This window comes from Xiphias gladius, chromosome 6, assembly GCF_016859285.1.
Source record: "Xiphias gladius isolate SHS-SW01 ecotype Sanya breed wild chromosome 6, ASM1685928v1, whole genome shotgun sequence".
NCBI classification, from domain to species: domain Eukaryota; kingdom Metazoa; phylum Chordata; class Actinopteri; order Istiophoriformes; family Xiphiidae; genus Xiphias; species Xiphias gladius.
The window spans coordinates 19,031,133-19,050,260 of record NC_053405.1 but is presented as its reverse complement, the minus strand read 5'-3'; the positions used below and the strand labels follow the sequence as shown (position 1 = coordinate 19,050,260).

At 42.4% G+C, this 19,128-nt stretch overlaps 2 protein-coding genes across 9 annotated transcripts in view; one reads left to right on the top strand and one right to left on the bottom strand.

Annotated features, from left to right (window-relative positions):
- LOC120791199 (zinc finger protein GLIS1) overlaps positions 1-15,387 on the bottom strand; it is a 79,235-nt gene extending 63,848 nt beyond the window's left edge. For 2 of the 4 annotated variants that reach the window (XM_040129448.1, XM_040129452.1), the window contains exons 1-2: positions 9,757-9,876; positions 9,214-9,552 (exon numbers count right to left, since the gene is read on the bottom strand). In XM_040129448.1, the coding sequence (XP_039985382.1) occupies positions 9,214-9,496 (283 nt within the window). In that variant the 5' untranslated portion in view covers positions 9,497-9,552; positions 9,757-9,876. Of the gene's footprint in view, positions 1-9,213; positions 9,553-9,756; positions 9,877-14,489; positions 14,533-15,345 lie in introns of those variants that run through there. The other 2 variants (XM_040129450.1, XM_040129451.1) reach the window with 2 other exon arrangements.
- dio1 (iodothyronine deiodinase 1) lies at positions 14,347-18,901 on the top strand. Of its 5 annotated transcripts, none has more exons than XM_040129458.1 (5): positions 14,347-14,529; positions 15,647-15,880; positions 15,965-16,108; positions 16,763-17,028; positions 17,380-18,901. In XM_040129458.1, exons 2-5 carry the CDS (start codon positions 15,691-15,693, stop codon positions 17,443-17,445), a joined length of 666 nt encoding a protein of 221 aa, XP_039985392.1. In that variant the 5' UTR covers positions 14,347-14,529; positions 15,647-15,690; the 3' UTR covers positions 17,446-18,901. The 5 variants fall into 5 exon arrangements, with proteins under 5 accessions (XP_039985392.1, XP_039985393.1, XP_039985391.1 ...); XM_040129459.1 differs by lacking the exon at positions 14,347-14,529 and adding an exon at positions 14,605-14,682; XM_040129455.1 differs by lacking the exon at positions 14,347-14,529 and having other exon boundaries at positions 15,441-15,880.
- Positions 18,902-19,128: the final 227 nt, after the last annotated feature.

Genomic DNA, 19,128 nt, shown 5'->3' with positions numbered 1-19,128 from the left:
CAATAGCACTGCAATGTATTAACCTCTTCACTGGAGTTTTTCTGTTGAATCTCTGTTCTAATTAGCTGGCAAAAGTGTATCTTTTAATAACTTTTAAAGGTTTTCATGTTCAGAGTTGATGAACTTGTCCATCTAGTCCTCCACTTTGACCCAAACATCAGCACACACAAACACACACACATACATACACACAAACACTGTCCAAATCTCCTCGCTACTAAAAACTGCCAACAATGAGCCCCATAAGAGATCTTAAGTGTCCAACATGATGTTTGTGTTAAGCAGTGTATTATAGAAGCCGACTTCTGGGTCTTGGGGGGAATGTTAAGCATGTTAATGAAGAGTGCATACTCAGGCTATTACTCAGTGTAATGTGGATCCATTTAACACACATACTGCACAGCTCATATGAGCCTTAGTTTAAATGGAGAAAAGGGGTACTATACTTAGTTTTGGCAACAGTAAATCAAAGAAGAACAGAACTGATTGTCTTCAACATAACTGCTTCCAGTCAAATTATTTTCTCCTTCAGGATTACAGGAAAAGACTGCCAACAGAATGAAAACTGCACAACTTTCAAATGCAATTTGATGTAGAGAATGTAAATCAGACAGATACTACAGGAGCTAGAAGATAACAGATGTGTCTACTGTTTCCAGAGAAAACCTGTGAACAGAGCAACCACCTCATCTGTGAGTTGCAGTTTTCAGTTCCAGAGGGTGAAATCAAGCCAACATCTCTAGGAGACAGCAACATCAGTACAGCAGCTAAAAGCCAAAGGCATCTTAGATCCCCTCTACTCCCAGTCTGTCGAAGACCATTAAACAAAGACATTGACATGTGACAGAAAAAAGAGGAGAATAAATAGACAATTCTTGGATTAGCTGAGAATAAAAAATGGAAAGGGAATATCAATCAGCAGGGCTCACTCTCCCCATTAAAAATTTTGCTGAAACACCCTTCAGGCTCCAATCTGTCTGTGGTTGTAGTTACTACCACGTGTTAGCTTGTGTGGCTGTGTTGAGGCAGAACATACTTGGGAAAAGCACTCACTTTTAAGAACCCTTTAGTGAAATAATACAAGTATTATTGTCTTGTTTGCTTTTTCAGTACTACATAGGGAGTCCTCAGACACAAGATATTCCCACACAATGAAAAAAATCCATGCACTCCACAGCGTCACATCATGGGAAATTGCATCGTCTTATCACATACACCATCTCCTTGCTCTGATATTAGCTCCCTGAAAAACAGCCTTCCTTCTCAAATATAATTGTCTGTAAAAAGTCTGTAAAAATAACCCTAAGCATTACAGATCACAGTGCTGGCATGGAGCCCCTAAACTTTATTAACATCAGGAGTCGGCCTGGCAAAGCTCCCAGCTCCCTGCAACTTAGAGTTACAAGCATTAACCTGAACAGGGCACCAGCATCACTTTCCCGAAATCCTCCACTTCCTCCCATCATGCAGCACTGTGCTGTCCAGATATGCTACTAAAAAAAAGAAACCGGTCCACCTGTGCTTCAGAGCTGCCTGTGTGCTGACAGTAGATGAACAGGATGCTATCAATCTCTGCACTGTTGAAACCTTAGGAGGTCCTGACTTCAAGCCATACATAAGCTGTAATAAATTTTGACTCAAAGATTTGCTTGCCAGTGCTTTAAAATATCTCCTTGAAAAAATCATTCGATGTATATTGTGTGATGAAACTTGGCTCTCCATCTCTGACGATAATGTGTACAGATCTATATCTGCCAAGACATAATGTGCATATAAATATGTGAGTCCAAAACAGCAGAGTACAGGAGTGAAAGTTGTCACGCTCAGGGTTTTTGATTGATCTCAAATCATATCAGTCAGAGACAAGCAAGAGTAAAGTGGTTTTCCTCCAAGCAACCTTCATTCTATCGTTCCTTTGTGTACTTATTAGTCCTGGTAAGCAACTTAATACAGCACAGGGGCTGGATTGCATTGCACATGACTAGTGAATAAGTAATTCTTCTAGAACGTTGGGCTTCTATTAACAAGCACTAATAAAGTATATAAACTGCACTATTAGACTTTATAATGTCTTTCATAGTCCCCTGGGGCAGCGCCAGCCAATGGTGCAGTGAGCTGACTGGGCACTGCCCCATGGAAGCTTCCTGGCAGAGGCGGAGAGAGAACAAGAGAGAGGATAAAACTCAATCTTTTTGGCTCCTTTCCCCTCTGCTCTAATGAAGGCATTAAAAACAGCCTCGGCTCGCATCATGTTTGCCCAATTGTTTTTGACCACTCACTTGAAGCCAGTGTTTGACTGGCTGGATTATTAATCTCCAACATGACCAGCCCTGTAAAAACTATACCTCAATACTAACCATTTCAGACTCTATTTAAGTTGAGCCTGAGCATTCGAGCATTTGAAACTATAGCTTTAGCAGTTTTAAAAGGTGATCTGTTTACAAAGCTCTGATGCACACTTAGCCAATATTACGTGTTGTGAATGTGACTCACATCTTGATCACAGTTAAAATGAGATAAAGTGCTGATAGTGCCGTACTCTTTAGTGGAAAAGATGAAACAGCAGCCTCCTCATGATTGACTCAGATGACCAGAACTGCCCTATAACACACACACAGTCTGTTTTCTTGATGCTTGTTTATGGGGGTCAGTGAAGCCATAATCCTTATGGCCACATCTCACCCTCTCTTTCTGTCTCTCCCTCTCTCTCCAGCTGACAGCTGTGAGGGCCCCATCAGCTCTCGGCCCCACTCTGGCAGAGGCAGCGCAGCGGCGGACGGCCGTCTTAACTGCCACAGCCAGAGTGGAGTGGATTTTTCTTTGATGAAGCACAGCGCCGTCGAGCCAAGAACAGCAAGTGGCACAGCTGAGATGTAAATCAAAAACCCACCCGTGTGCTAAGTCATACACAGAGAGGTCTGCGAGAGGAGCCGCTGCTGTCTGAAAATGCATGAGTAATACAGACGGTATAGACATGCGGTCAGCTGTGGCATGCCTGTCCAGGTGAAAAGAATCAGCGAGGAGTAGAGAAGTCTCTTTATCTTTGCTATAAATAGTTAAAAGGTAAAACAAATCTGGTCTAATTCACAGGACCTGGCAGCTTAATCCCCTCATCAGCGAAACTGTATTGCATGAAACTCTGTGAGTTCTTCTTAAGGCAAGGTTTGGTTCTAAAAATACATTTTTATGATGACATATCTAAGCCAACACTGCAGCTTTTACTTGATTAAACCGAAGCCCTGAGCACATTTCTTCTGGTATTCCAGAAATATTTCAACACTTACTCAAACCAGATCATATTTTTGCTGTGTGACTGTTTGGATTTCGTTGGCAGTATGAAAGTAAGAATGCCATTGGTTTCAGCAAGATACCATAGTCATACCACACAGATCACATAAGAATGAGAAAATTTTAGCCGACTGTCACTGACTATGGAGAAGGAAAAGGACATTTTGCAATTTCAGAGGACTACTTCAGAAGATACTCAAGCAGAAACAGTCACAACCTCCAATAAATCTCCTTCTCTCTCTTTGAATCCAACCACAGTCGAGTTGATGCAACACTCGTCTCTTCCTCCTCCACTTATCTCCTGCTTCCAAACACGTCATGTGTATTCCAGGCCAAGTTTGACTGAGGTGATTCAGCCAAGCAGATGCCAGACCAGGGGTGTTCTCTCACTCTCCCTCTCTAGTGGCTGTGACTCAGGAAGCGCTCTCATTCCATTACCCAGCATTCCCTCCTCAACTTCTCAGCCAGACAGAGGTTTACGGGAATACCGCTGCAGAATCATCACCGAGCCTCGGCTTTATGAATCAATGGAACATGCTGCAAACATTACACCCTGCAACACCCTTCCCAGGCAGCACCCTCATATTTGCCCATAACTCACTGCTGAGCTCATATGAGACGCAAAAGACGTGGGCTGAAGCGATCTCTTTGGCTCATGGGAATATACTGACTGGTGAGAAGCTTTGCGAAAAGCATGCTACTATTACTGCACTACTGTGATATGAATAAACATGCCCACATGTGTAGGTCCACATGATTAAGAGGCAAACGTTCAGAAAGAGATGATGTCTGGCTGTAAGTTAATAGATTCTTGTTGACACATTTCATCGTAAATGAAATGTGTCAAATTGACAAGTAAGTAACCCAAAACCTTTTCACTATTTGGTTAAAAAAATGTTCTTGGTCGACCTCTGCAGTGAAACTGAGCGAACCACAAGTTCAATAATAGGTCAAATCTCTTTTAGCTGCAGTGACAGCAAAATGTTTTCTCTGAGGGTTGATCAGTCATTCACAACATCTGGGAGGGAGAGCTGCCATAACCTGTTTGGATGTTGAGATCCTACCGAAAAAACTGATATTTTGGTTCTCGAGTTAAGTTGTTCTCTTTTCAACAGAAAAGACATTGACAGAGGTGGCAGAGATTCAGGGTCTTGCTAACAACTCAGCAAAGAAAATAATTATTTGTATGTTTCTGAATAAGAGAGGAATGATTATATTACTTATAATCCAAATTTTTATGGACAACTGTAAACGTGAGAAGGGCACAAGAATCAGCATTTTTAGTTGCTTGTGTATTCTGATGATTTGACTACATAAGCCATAATTGATTTTCAGCTTTCCTAGAGTATAATTAAAAATACAATAATTAAAATTTTTACAAAGGAGAAAAGATTTGGTTTTGGCATCAAGGTTGCTGTTACATTCATACACGCACACATGCACACATCTTTTGCCTCCAACAAAGATGTTGGAGGCAAAAGACCTTTAATTTTTCCTCCTCTTCTGATCAAATTCCAAACTTGAAATTTTTATTTCACAGTGAGATTGCCAAACCAACCGATAACACCATAACAAATTCAGTAGTAGATTCGGTAGTCGACCTGTAGGGGATCATGATTATAATGCTCTTATTTATTTCAGTCAGCCTTAATCTGCAGAGGAAGTTTGAACAAAAAAATTGACAAGGCACCGCTATTTTAAACAAAATTCACAGCAAAATATCTGCACTGTGTCACCTGCTCAATCATTTTCCCCAATCCATCCATTAGGGATACATATTTCTAAAGTTTTCAAATCTAGTGCCATCGCTTTGGCCTTTTCAACAATATGCAGCAAAACCACAAACCATTCAGCCATCTCTAAAGAAACGCTTTAATCTTTGGTTTACATAGACTACAGTCACACCCCTGATTCAGCAAAATTGGTATAATAATAATATCACAAGGACACTCACAAGTCAAAACCAAAAAAAAAAAGACTGAGATCCAAGATTAATAAAAAATATGATCTGTGCATACATCAAAGCCAAACTTAAAGTAATTATAAGCCTGACGTCCAAGTCAATTTAAGAAATTCAAAACCCCACAAAACAGCTGAAGCAAACATTTTCCCAGAATTATAGCTGTATAAACATTTTACATGACACAAATCTTAAGATTTATTTAGAGGAAACTATCCAAAGAAGCCACTGGAACAGGCTGATATTTTAAATGTGAACACCAGTTCCCTTGTAGGCCTGGTTGAGTGCCATATGTCTGGTGATGTTGATGATAAGAATAACATGTATATTTTCAGAACATTTAGATCAATTACTCTTCTATATCAGAATTTTTCTGATGAGAAATACTCCTGGGCTTTTCAGATAACAATGAAATCTATCCTATGCAGCTTTCCCTCCGTCTTACATACACTCTTGTTTCTATAAAAATAAATAAATAAATAAATAAACCACATAGTTTGATTAGAATAACTGACTTTACCAAAAGCACTTAATGTGCTCCTCTGTGCACTCACAGGCAGAACTATTCACAGGCTACTGTGAAGCGGTCATTAAGTGTTTGACACAGCAGAGGCTCAAATTGGGCTGTAATGGTCGGTTGTTTCTCATAACAGTCAGATTATCACCCCGCAGTCTGACATCCACAAATGAAGCTGCGGAAAACACAGGAAACTAAGTCAGTTTGAGGGAATTCAACACTGGTGCCAATGCCACCTCACCACAAAAAAAGTGTGTGTGTATAGGCTATATACAGTGTGTGTGTGTCTGTGTGTGTGTGTGTGTGTGTGTGTGTGTGTGTGTGTGTGTGTGTGTGTGTGTGTGTGCGTGTGTGTGTGCTGGCACAGTGTTTGCATGTATTAGAAATGTGTGGCATGTGTGCACAGTGTATGTGTTGAGCATATGCTGGCACAGTGTTTGCATGTATTAGAAATGGATGCTGTTGCATTTGCCGTCACGCATGTGCGGAAAAGTAAAAAAGAAAGTAAAAAAAAAAAAAATGTAAAAAAAAAAAAAATCAATAAAAAAAAAAAGACAAAAAAAAAAAAAAAAAGAAAAAAAAAAAGTTAAAAAAAATAAAAAAAAAAATCCAATCCAACATACTCATCTTTTTACAGACTGACTCAACAGACAGACCTCTGCATTTATCTGAGTGAGGGAGTGTGAGACTCCAACACACTCCTCTTACTCAAACATTTTCCTCAAATAAGCACACAGACCCGGCAGCATCGTCCGTGGCCAGGAGAAACTTTAGTAAGTTATCAAATGATGCTAGAGTACACACTTCATTCAAACCTGATATTCTTTTTCAAGAGGGGTCAAGTGTTTTTCTTTGCAAACTAAATATTTTCTTTGCTGGTGGGCACCGATATTTATAGCACATTTATAGACTCGCAGTGTTGGGATGATCAGCTGCTGTTCCACTTACAGAGAGCAACACACACGGCTTCCAAACCTACACACTGGGTGTGACACAAGTCACTTGGGTTTGTGCTTCATTCAGCTCGATGCAAAGGAAAAAATAAAGAACGATCTTCCTTGAATTCCAGCTGGGAACAGTTTTAAAATGCAATGGTACAGCTACAGGGAGGTTGCACAGAAACGGCAAACAGCTTCAATTAAATGTTGTTGCGAGTTATTTTTGCATTTAGGATACTTGGCACGTGAAAACAGAATCCCAGTCTGTACCGACTTTAACAGAAAAGATGCAGAGCCCCACCTTACGTCGGCACTTCAACTCTTACACTCCATTACATTCATTATTAACATGCTACCTTTGTCACTAACTGTACTAAATCTGTCTCTCACTCACCCATTTACTGCTTTATTTAAACACTTGTAAACACACAAGCACACACTTAAATTAAATTACTTCTTTATTTTATTTATTTTTTTATTTTATTTTTTTAAATCACACACAGCATGGATTTGCATTTTTGGGAGTAGTTAGAAAACCAGAACAGCAGTACTGAATGCAAATGTGTCATATTAAATCTTGGTTTGGCACAGCTTCCCTAAAACAAAAAGTCCTAAACTGAGGATTAGGTGAAACATCACCAGTGGATTATATTTTATTACTTTTATCACTGAGTAATCGTTCACATTTTGCAATCACAGGGGACAAAGCAGGGGTCAGAAATCTCCAGTCTGAGGTAAGTTCTTCTCCCTACTGTCTCACTTCCACCAGGATAAAAATTACAGTCCGTGTTTGCTAAGAGATTCTTTTCAGTAAATCTAAAGTAATGGTTGAGAATGCAGTTTAAACTCCAGCTCTGTCCCCAAATGGGAGTGTGTAATACGATCAGCCTGAAATGAGGCATGATACAAAAGACTGATGAGTACTGAGATCACTTTCGTACTCCATGCTCACCAAAAGAGAATATAAAACAACATAAAAATGCCTGGAATACAGCACATATTCATACAGGATACAGATGGCAACATGAGGAGTACACATTAAAACAAATTAAACTTTTTATTACTCAAATATAACTGCAAAAAAATGTGAAAATGAATTACTGCCAAATCATGAGACACATTTTGATGTTTAGCAGAATCAATGTGTGCTTCAGGAAATAGTTGTCGGGCTTTGTTTTCTGCTCTCCAGAAAAAGGCTGAAAACTATTTTAATTCATAAACCCACAAGATAGGCAGAGCAAAACAAACAGACATGTATGTGTCTGCTTCAGTGTTAATCTGCACAACATAATCCACAAACACATAACACATCTTGCATTCCCACAATTTACGGGAAGCAAGTTCAAAAGCATCCCAAAGACAATGAGACGATTCATTCTGGTACGGGATGCTGGGGATGGAGGGTTGAGGGCACAACTGTGCTCCAAGAGAACTCATAAATGCTGAGACACATTCAGCAGACATATGGTTTGTGTTTAGCAAGAAGAAACAATAATCAAATCCGTTGATCCTCTTCTTGCTGCAAGGATGATTGCTAATATAAAAGTCTGTTCCGTCTAATCATAATTTAGGATGGGGCTGTAATTACCTCCGCCCTCTCACAACAACACTGTCTAAACAGGATGGAGCAGGCTTCCACGGAGACTGAAAGCCTAGTTTCCACTCTGGATGCTATCTGTATGAAAGTGCTCATTTCATCTATGTAATTGCTGTTTTAAAGTTTTCTTTCTCACTGATGAGCCCATGTCAATTTTTTTTTTTTTTTTTTAAAGGCACTAAAGAAGACTTAAAAAATAAATTAGAGCACAGAGAGACTTAAAAATGTAACTTTAGTATTTTTTTTTTAAATTAAAAGCCAAATTAGAGGGGGAAAAAAATTACCAAAGTATTGTTTCAAACTGTCAAGAGCTTGGAGTTGCCACAGTTTCCCACATTCAGCTAAATGAGTCAACATCACACTAATCCTCCCATGAACCAAACGCTGCAGTGCCTTATCATCCGGAGGAAACGCACGGTCGCTCGGCAGTTATTCCACATACGACACATCACTTCCCATGGCATTCATGTGCATCACACACACTTTGACTGTGGCGTTATTTATGAATCGGCCAAGGATCCAAGTGAGTCCCGGGTTTAATTAACAGACCTGATCCACAACTTTAAACAGGGCTCTCAACACAACTACACAGCACAGCTGCATCAAAGGATGCTGTAGAGGAGCCATATGGAAGCAGCATAATTTCAGATGATGGCTTTTATCAATCTCAATTAACCTAGAAACTGCTTAGTGGTCAGATTGGGAAGACTGGGACAGCTGCTGCTTGACTGAATTTGTTATGGTTATTTTCGTAGCTTGTTTGAATGCAGTCAATAAAATGAGCACATTAAACTGTGTAGTAATTAATCCACCAACACGTCCAGAAATCACCCAGTTGGCGAGTCAGCTCTGCTCGTCAACTTTTTGACCAACCCGCCGGTGTAAGCCTCACACTAGGACGTACGGGACCTACCTTGCATGGGTGGGAGAGAGAAGCACGACCGCGGAGGTTTGGCGGACAGATGCGCCTTCTGCTCGGGCGCGCTGAGTCGCTTCGGGCTGGCGCAGTTCATGTGAGTCGGGGTGTCATGGGGGCTCCGGCAAACCTGAGATCCAAAACCGCCGCCGTTCCCGGCTCGCAGCGCACAGATGTCCGCCTTGCTGCCGTACACGGAGAGCGCCACGCCGGTGAAGTCCGTGAAGGTCGGCGTCTGACAGTGGCTGACCATCCCGAACAGCGATGAGGAGTTCTGCATTGATGCCTCGGCTTTCCCATGCAGTGTGCCGCCGCCGCCGCCGCCGCTCACATCACCTGCGCGCATGAGAAGGGAAAAAATAAATGACCGCAAACTGGATCAACAACGCCGAGACAGCCGGCTTGAGTTTTTTTTTTTCTTTTTTTTTCCCCCCCCACCTGAAGTCCGTGCGTGCACGGTGCAAACATGCATTCATTTGAACAGGAAGCATCAACACATTGGACTAAACGATTGAGCTTCAGGGATTTGGTAACACCTACCTTGTGCGATAAGCCTATAAGAAGCAGAAAAAGTCTAATTGCGCACACTAGCATGCTTGCCAAACTGGAGGGGGAAGCATTTGCAAGCCTGATCGATAGCATCCTCTCAGTGAGGATCAGTCATCAGCATCCCACGCGTCTCCCTCTCTTTTCTCTCTCTCTCTCTCTCTCTCTCTCTCTCTCCTTGTCCCCCTCTCCGAGATTGACACCCGATAGCTCCACTGCTCGGCAGGATCCAGGAGCACCAATGAAGACCGTGTCCGTGTTTCTGGGGGAGGACAGGATCTGGATCAAGGCGGCTGTGCTGTAGTAAATCCGAGCTTGGATGTAAAGTTTACGAGATCCCGCATACGCGCAGACCTGTATGACCCTGGATGCTCTCAGCCTCAGTGCGCCCGGTGTCGGGTGTCGTGTAGGCTAACGCGCCGATCAATCAGAGGCTGGATGTAAAAAAATATATATATAAATAATGATAAATAAAAAAAATAATTTATTTTTTTTTAATGTACAACAAGTCGTTCAACAGCGGTGTTGTCCAAACTGCGGTATAGCGCGTCCTCAGCGCGTTTCTCACAGTGATAACTGATCCGTCAGCTATGCTGTGCTTTGTTTCACGCCTTGTTAGGGACACGATCGAGACACTATTTTACCACATCAGTGCGATGTAAGTGAACAGGGCACCAGTTGGTCTGTGGCTCGCTGCTTGTTTAATGCAGGCTGAGATCGACGATGGGAGAATGAGACACACACACACACACACACACACACACACACACACACAGAGACACAGGTAGCTCAGGGAGGAAAAAAGCAGGAAAAATATGGGCTTCAATTAGACTAAATTTAGACCCCCCCCCCTCAACAATCCCTCCTGAAAAAGCCGAATAAAAACGCGAAAGGAACTAACAGTTCGTAAAAATCAGTCAACAGAGAGGCGTTCAGTTTATATTGAATTATTCCTATCTAGGATCTTGGTTCGTTAAGTTTGACTGTATTTGGCTATTTAAGTACGTGTTGAAGGATTTTTTTAAAAATAATAAATGCTGTCAAATACTGAAGAAAAATAATCACAGTGAAATCTTGTGAGGAAGATTGGATTTGATGTGAATCTCTTTGGTTACAGATGAAAGTGTTGGATCCCTTAAGGAAAAATTGGACATTTCTCAAAAAAATAAATGGATAAATGAAAAGAATGACTTTCCAAGTCTCCCCAATATCTCTGCTCCTGCGTTAGATTTGTTCAGTCCCGCGACGCTGACACGGTCTTGAGAGAAATGCTTTTCAGCGAGAGCAGCTATTTATTTATTTTATTTTATTTTTTGTGTCCGTTTTGGGAAATGCTGTTCTGCGGCGCCATCTAGTGGCTTCCACGTGGGAGGGAGAACATCCTAAGTGGGTCACAGTGGTCGACGGCGCACTGGGTCGGTGCGACGCGGACACATTCGCGGGGCGCACCCACCTGCCGGGTGAACGCTTTTCAGTGGGTGCAGAGTGACCGGTTTCTCCTGTCGGTTCAGCCGGTGATCCGGCTGCGCGAAGGCGGAAAAACGCGTGACTGAAATTACTGTGTCTGGCGCTGCCTTTCGGTGCCGTCGGAGATGTCAGCACTGCGGACGAACAAGAACGACCGAGACGTCCGAGACATGCGCCGCAGCATGTCCAAACAGAGAGAAAACAGACTGGCACTTAGGTCTATCGATCAATGGCAATGAATTGATGCATATTATATACAAGTACACATGTTCGCTCACTGTAACCTTTAATCCACACCTGAATTATTTCCATAACAACATGCCCCAAAAACTAAGACTGGTTTAAAACTAGCGCCCTGGCCTTTAATTCAAGTGTGATTTTAATGTCAGGTCACAGTTGTGGTGAAATTTGAACGACAGACTGATGTCAACTCTGATACGAGGCCTGCAGCGTGTACCGACTGGTTGTTTAATCGGGCATGTAAACAGCCACTAATCAACAACAACAACTGATGGTGAACTGATCGATAAAGACAGATCAAGTAAAAGACTGCCTGCATGGCATACACACATTAGGCTCTTATTAAAATATTATTGTATCAGTTAGGAAAATCTAGAGCTATCGAAAGGACTGGCACATACAGGCCTGTAGTTTTAGTAATTTCAGTATATAGTCTTTTCTATATGCCCTCTGTTACCTGCAACAGGTTATTCTTAATATGTGTCTATTTTTCACACAAGCCAAAGAAAAAAACAAATAGAATCCATTAAAGTTATCGAATGGCTTGTGACCGATGTGAGTTTTGAGTTCTCTTACAATTTCCTGCATGTCACTGCAACTCTTAGGCTTCTCCCAGTTCTCTTTTCTTGCATGTTTCCTCTCCCCTACTAGTCACCTGTTTGCCAGAAAGTAATTCGGAGGAGGTAAGAAATGGGCGAATTAATGCGATCTAGGCCCCGGGGCAAAATGAGCTGTGGATCCCTATTGATTCTCCCCCGTTCTTCCCACTCTCCGTGCATTACAGTGCACAGGTTCCCATCAAATAGAGTGCATACAAATATCCTGCTAATTACATTTTTTCCTGGATACAGAGAAAAAAAAAACAGTCCACTGCCCTTAGGTTTACTGTTTGTCGATAACTTTGTGGTAATTCTTAAATCCCCCACTATAATGCAGGGGCACCCAGATAATACGAGACCTGCCCTGGAGTTCTTATCATTTCAGTTGATATTGTGCGTTAGCTGTTTTACAATTAACCACTTTAACACGGGCCAAGTGACACAGAGTGAGCCTGTGGCCTTTGAAACCAGTAGGCCTCTTGAAGGAAAACATTTTGAAATGTCACAACAGGAAAAGCACTGGTGTGAACAATAGAAGAAATGACGGCTGAACTCCATTTATCTGCTTTGGTTTCAAGGTCCTTGGATAGGCCTTTTTCACAGCAGACATTTTGTTATGTCAGAGCAGGAAAAGCACAGGCGTAATTAATAACGTTAATAATTCCATTGAGGTAACCTAGTTCCAGGTTCCTGGTTTTGTGCATACCGGGACACTTGAATAGAACAGAGCCATAATTAAAGTTACTGGTAATACCTGTACCTTTCCTACTCTGACAAGTCAAAATGTCTGCTGTGAAAAAGGCAGGTACCTGCTTTTGAGGAAAGGAAGTGGGGAAAGTCAATGGAATAACCTTAGTTGATCATTTAAAATGGCTGTTAGCTCATATTATCCTTAAAGCCTGAGTCCAGTACAGATTAAGTGGCCTTGCGACAAAACATAGAAATGTGTTTTCCAAATCAACTCTTTTCCTTCATTTTTAAAATTGAAAAAGCATGACAGAGCAACTTAACACATAATGAATTCGGGAACTGCAAAGAGATACACTCACTGAGCACATTATTAGGAACGCCTGTACACCATCTTAATTATGCAATTATCTAATCAGCCAATCGTCTGGCAGCAGTGCAATGCCTAAAATCACGCAGATGCAGGTCAGGAGCTTCAGTTAATGTTCACATCAAACATTGAATGGGGAAAAAATGTGATCCCAGTTAAGTTGACTGATTGTTGCTGCGAGACGGGCTGGCTTGGGTTTTTCTGAAACTGATGATCTCCTGGGATTTTCACGCACATCAGTCTCTAGAGTTTTTACTCGGAATGGTGCAAAAAAACCCAAAAAACATCCAATGAGCATCAGTTATTTGGACAAACGCCTGGTTAGTGAGAGGTCAGAGGAGAATGGCCAGACTGATTGGAGCTAACCAAGTCTACAGAAACTCAGATGACCACTCTTTACAACTGTGGTGAGCGGGAACCTGGTCTGGTGAATCCTGATTTCTGCTGAGGCACGTAGATGGTAGGGTCAGAATTTGGCGCCACCAGCTTGAATCCATGGACCCAACATGCCTTGTGTCAACAGTCCAGTCTGGCGGTGGTGGTGTAATGGGAATGTTTTCCCTTAATACTAGTCAATCATGGTTTGAATGCCACAGCATGAGTATTGTTACTGACTATGGCCACAAATTACCCGTGTTCTGATGGCTACTTCCTGCATTATAATACATCATGTCACAACGCAAGAGTCGTCTCAAAGTGGTTTCATGAACATGACAATGAGTTCAGTGTACTGGCCTCCCCCCTCGCCAGATCTGAATCCAGTGGAACATCCCTGTTAGAACCGGGGACTGGCAGCATGAATGTGCAGCTGACAGATCTGCAGCAATGATGTGATGCAATCATGTCAACAAGGAGCAGAATCTCAGAAAGTGTTTCCAACATCTTGCGAAATCTATGACATGAAGAGCTGAGGCTGTTTAGAGAGCAAAGGGAGGCCCTGCACTGTATTAGCATGGGGTTCTTACTAAAGTGCTTGATGAGTTTATGTGGTCTACATGCCCCAATGTCTTACGATAAAAATAATTAGCAAGCAAAAAGTATTGAATACATCATGGAGGCCCATGATGAGGCAGGTGTAGCAGCCCTACAACACAGAATGTTAACATGAAAATACACACATAATTAAAAAGCAGTCATGGGATACATGTGCCAGATTTTTCCATTGCATCGTTAGGTAGTTTATGAGAAAGCAACTGCAAATCACAGAGGCAGGGATCCAAGTGAGCGGTGAGGAAACATTTGAGCGGGCTAGCTAGTTGGCTTTCTAGCTAGCCGAGTAGCTTTGGAGCCCTCAAGCATGTTTCAGACGGTGATAGACGAAGCCACGAAACACCGACCTAGAGATTCTCTGAAAGATAACTAACCAGCGACGTCTGAAAAACCCCGGTCGCTTTCCCGAGCCAGGTAGCCGAGCTGCCATCTTTGTATTGAATCGGGGGGGGGACAGTGGCATCTTGGGAAATTTGTCTTATTTTTGTCATTCAGTGGACGGAATTGTTTTTCATCCAGATGATTTAAGTAGTCCTTACTGATTTCGGAAATACCTTCCGATCAGTGGTCAGTGTTTCGTTAACCACCCTCTAGGTTTTTCAAACATCGCCATTCAATTTCTTATTACTGTAACATGAGAGGCACAGACTGGGGCTAACACTGGGCTATCTTCGGTGTAGGGCGGGTAAAAAAAAAAAAATCTCATACCTACACTAAATGTTCATTGTGAGTTTGTTTTGTAGGCTCTTGAGCTGCTGCTAAATGTCTTGTGGCTTGGAAATATTGCGACAGAAGAGTCGTTATTGTCTGTTCGGAGACAGTGGTTAGCACCGCATCGTCCCACCTCCGTGGGTGAGGTCAGGGTCTAGGTTTGGCTATGGTTAGGCGTGGCAGAGACATCGGGAAAGGGGAAAAAAACAAAACGTTTTGACTTTCCCCCCCAAAGTTTCCATAGGAATCGCTATCTGGCTGTCTCACTGAGTAAAGCACAGAGTGCTAAGGCAACAAGGCCTGTCCTTAGAAATTAAATGCCATTTTTACTTTTGCCAGGGAAACCGAGAAGGTTCTGTGTCTAAATACTGTGAGGTATGCGGCTGTATTTCTTCCTAAAAAGGATTTCCAGCTGGGCGGTACATGGAGGTCAGGTTTTGTTTTTTTGTTTTTTTCTTATGGAGGACGTAGGAAAGGGTCGAGGAGGCCTTTTAAGAAAACGGAACGCACCCTTCTCACCTTGCTGAGCCGCTTCTGCTCTCGACCAAAGTGTTCTTGCTACACGCGATGTATAGAAAGTACGAGCTGACAAAGGGGCCCTGAAGGCAGCTGGTATCAAACACGAGCCGAGTGGGCGGAGACCGACATGTTTAACAATCAGGGGACAGTTTTGCTCGAGACGCCGTGAGAACGGGACCTCTCCGCCAAGGAGCAAGCATGTTGTTGCAAAAATGGGGGGTCTATTTCTCGACAGCGTGCATGCTTTGCTACATGATAGTACTCAATATCATAATCAGGATTATGCATTTTGTTTCACCAGGCCTCGCCAAGAAGCAAATCCTCAGACTGGGTGAAAAGATCACCATGACCCAGAATCCCAGATTTGGGTATGAAGACTGGGGTCCGACGTTTAAGTCGTTTAACTTCGTCAAAACCGCATCCGAGCACATGTGGCTGTCCCTCGGGCAAGAGGCTTTCGTGGGAGGAGAAGCTCCGGACTCACCTGTGGTCACCATGGATGGGGAGAAAACGAGCGTACTGAGCTACTTGAGAGGTGCGTTGCGGAGATTCACGCTTTCATGCTTTGGCCCAGTGTGTGCCCGTTGGTCCTACATGTCGAGCTGTGTTCTCTCGGCAGACGGCAGACCGCTGGTGCTGAGTTTCGGTAGTTGCACCTGACCCCCGTTCATGTTCAGACTTGACGAGTTCAAGCAACTCGTCAGGGACTTCGGCGACGTAGCCGACTTTCTCGTGGTCTACATCGCCGAGGCACATTCGACAGGTGGGTGAGAGTCGCCAGGGTGAAGCCGTCGTCATCTGGAAATGTATTGGTGGGGGAAAGAAGGCAAGCAAACTGTATTTAGAAGCACTTTCGTGGAGTACTTAAAAATGCAGACTGGTCAAAAACAAACTCTCTGAAGTTTTGAAAATGGATGTCTGGCTTGACGTACACGATTTCCCTCAAATAAACAGCTTCATCCATAATTATCAAAGGCCCCTCTGCACTTTACATCATTACCAAAAACTTGAGAATTTAGAAAGCAGCTTAAGTTTTTTTTTTATTTGTGCAAGATTACATCACTTGCTGATTTGAGTTAAGACAAATGAAAGCTTTTATGAAGTCCTCTTTTGACTTTTTTGAAATCATCACATTTTACCAAAACATTCTGATGTTGAGTCTTTGAGTTCAACAAAAAAAAAAAAAAAAAAGATGTTGAGTTTCACTATAGAAAACAGTCCCTGCGCTCTGTGATCGGGCAGTCACATTATCATAGTCAGGTGTGCATTCACCTTCATAAAACCACTTTAACTTTAGGATGCTGTAATGTGCCTGCAACAACCCTTAAACGGGATTTATTATATGCTCCTTAACTTTGATGTTTCGCTGCCCTTCAGTGTCATTCCAGTTAAATCACGTTCTTTATCTCGGTCTCAGATGGCTGGGCCTTTACCAACAACTTTGACATCAACCGGCACCGGAGCCTGGAGGACAGGCTGTCTGCGGCACAGATCCTGGTGGGACGGGAGCCCCTGTGCCCGGTGGTTGTTGATGAAATGAATGATGTCGCCGCCATAAAGTACGGCGCTTTGCCTGAGAGGCTTTACGTGCTGCAGAGCGGGAAAGTCGTCTACAAGGTGAGACCTGTGCCCTACCAACACCAAGACACATTCCCGCACTTTCATTGTGTGGGACCCCGATTGGTGAGTTTCTAGGAAAAGTGATGGAGGAAATTTCTTTCGCTCCACACTCTTTGCTCTTTTCATGCAATCGCGTGATTAGAGGTAATACCAGCGTTTATGGGTATAAATGCGCCTCCACTATTCCTGCTCATGCTATTGCATGGGGAGGAGCAGTGAGAGAAGCAGGCAGAACACTGGAGCCAGGCTCGTGGTAGACATGCCAGAAATGTAGAACTACAGATTACCGAATGGCAAAGACGCGCCTCTGATGTCTTGCGTCAGCATGTTCCTTCTGATTCTAACGAAACTGGTATCTGAATGAAAATGTCATTCGCTGCGTATCATTAACGTTCCTCGCTCTGTGTTCCCTAGGGGGGGATGGGGCCTTGGGGCTACCGTCCACTGGAGGTGCGTCTGTTCCTGGAGAAGATGAAATAAGAAGAGTGTTAATCAAGTCAATGCATGTAGTTGCCCTCCAACCAGTCTTATATGGAGGCGGATTTCTGTGTTCAGTAGGGGATGGGGGATGTTAACACTTTTAACTGACATATACTACTGATATAACACAATACCATATGCTTTCTCAGTTTTTTTATTTAATCAGTCACCAATCGATACACTGCCACATTTACATGTAGTTCTGAAGCTGATCTCAGGCATCTCTTACATCAACCAGTGCATGAGTAGAAACATTGTAAGCCCTCCAAACTCGCACCACTATTGCCTCCGGGCCCCCCTGTTCTCCGAAAACTGATCTCAACTGTCAACCTCCGAGCTTGAGCTCACCTCCCAGTGTTTCTTTGTGAAGGCTACAGATTAAACCCTTGGCCTCTGTCGCCAGATGAAGTGAAAGGCAGAGAGACGGTCCTCTCGAGAGTTTGTGTTTGAGGTATCGCATAATGTGCCGGAGATGTTGTGTGTGTCCAAAGCGTTTGTGTTTGTTTGTTTGTTTTTTACACATACGTTTTTTTTTTTTCTTAATTCTAAAGTTTGGTTAAAGTTTAAAGACAAATCCTGAAGATTTGAGTCAGTGAAAGCACTAAGGTTTACCTTTGTCTATAAATGCTCCAAGGTAATTCAACAGGAGGCTGCTTTTTACATGATGATTACAGTGTAAACCTCAAGTAACTGTAATTTGATGAAAGATGACTAAAAAGTAGGCTTTCTCTGAATGATGTTAGGAGCATTTATGATTGCTCACAGTTCACGTATGATAGGCTTTCTTTAAAACAATTCTTGCATCAGAATAAATTTGCTTTTCGTGGCAGTTTCATTCAGGAAAGTTTACATTATAGTATAGTAAAAAAAAATAATCTGGGAGGACTCCTGCATCAAGTCCTCAATTTATAGACAACATACACAACCTAAAGTGTGTTCCCGTTCATGTGTTTGTGTGTTTTTATCGTGACACTAGTAAGCAAATTATCAGAGTTTTCCACCCCCCCCCCTCCATTTCAAGAATGGAAATCGCATCACCTTTTGTTCAGTTTGTTCATTTAGTTTCTACATCATGATTCTCCAGAGGAAAAAGGCTGTAGAGCTTTAATGTTGACGCACACAGCAGTCCTCCGCCACACGGGGTTCTGGGTGTTGTTTGCTGTCTGGTCTGGATGTGATAAATGGTAGACTTACTGTGCTGTATGTCGGTTATGCAAGTTCAACGAAGCCACTGCGCACACATACATACGAGTGAGTTGTGGAATGTGGCATTCAGGCCGGATGTTAGTTAATACCTAACTGTCTTACCTTTGCACATGGATTGAATTTTTTTTTTTTTTTGGTCTTCAATTATGTAAGACGTTAGGAGAAAATTACACTCTCTGTAAAACTGCCTCTCTGTTAATTCCTCTATAAGTGTTAAGTAAAAGTTTAAATAAAATGTTAATTTTGTGGATTTTGGAGTCTGTTTGATGGATGAAAGTATATGTAAGTGGTGAATGAGCACAAAATGTCTTGTAACTACTTTGATAATTGAAAATACTGACGATGCAACAGTCAAAGACTTTAATTAGACTCCCGGCTGTTTGACGTATTTTTATGATCAGTTTCATTGGCTTTCCTCTTGTCTTTGTTGGAGTTTTCACAGTTTCTTCACCACATTAACACTAAATTATTAACCAT

Bases quoted from the DNA above. Each gene is read 5' to 3' on its own strand.
- dio1 (XM_040129457.1), top strand. From the start codon at position 15,544: ATGTTGTTGCAAAAATGGGGGGTCTATTTCTCGACAGCGTGCATGCTT. The intron at 15,881-16,762 runs GTGCGTTGCGGA...TCTCGGTCTCAG, and splicing joins CGTACTGAGCTACTTGAGAG to ATGGCTGGGCCTTTACCAAC. The intron at 17,029-17,379 runs GTGAGTTTCTAG...TGTGTTCCCTAG, and splicing joins ATTGTGTGGGACCCCGATTG to GGGGGGATGGGGCCTTGGGG.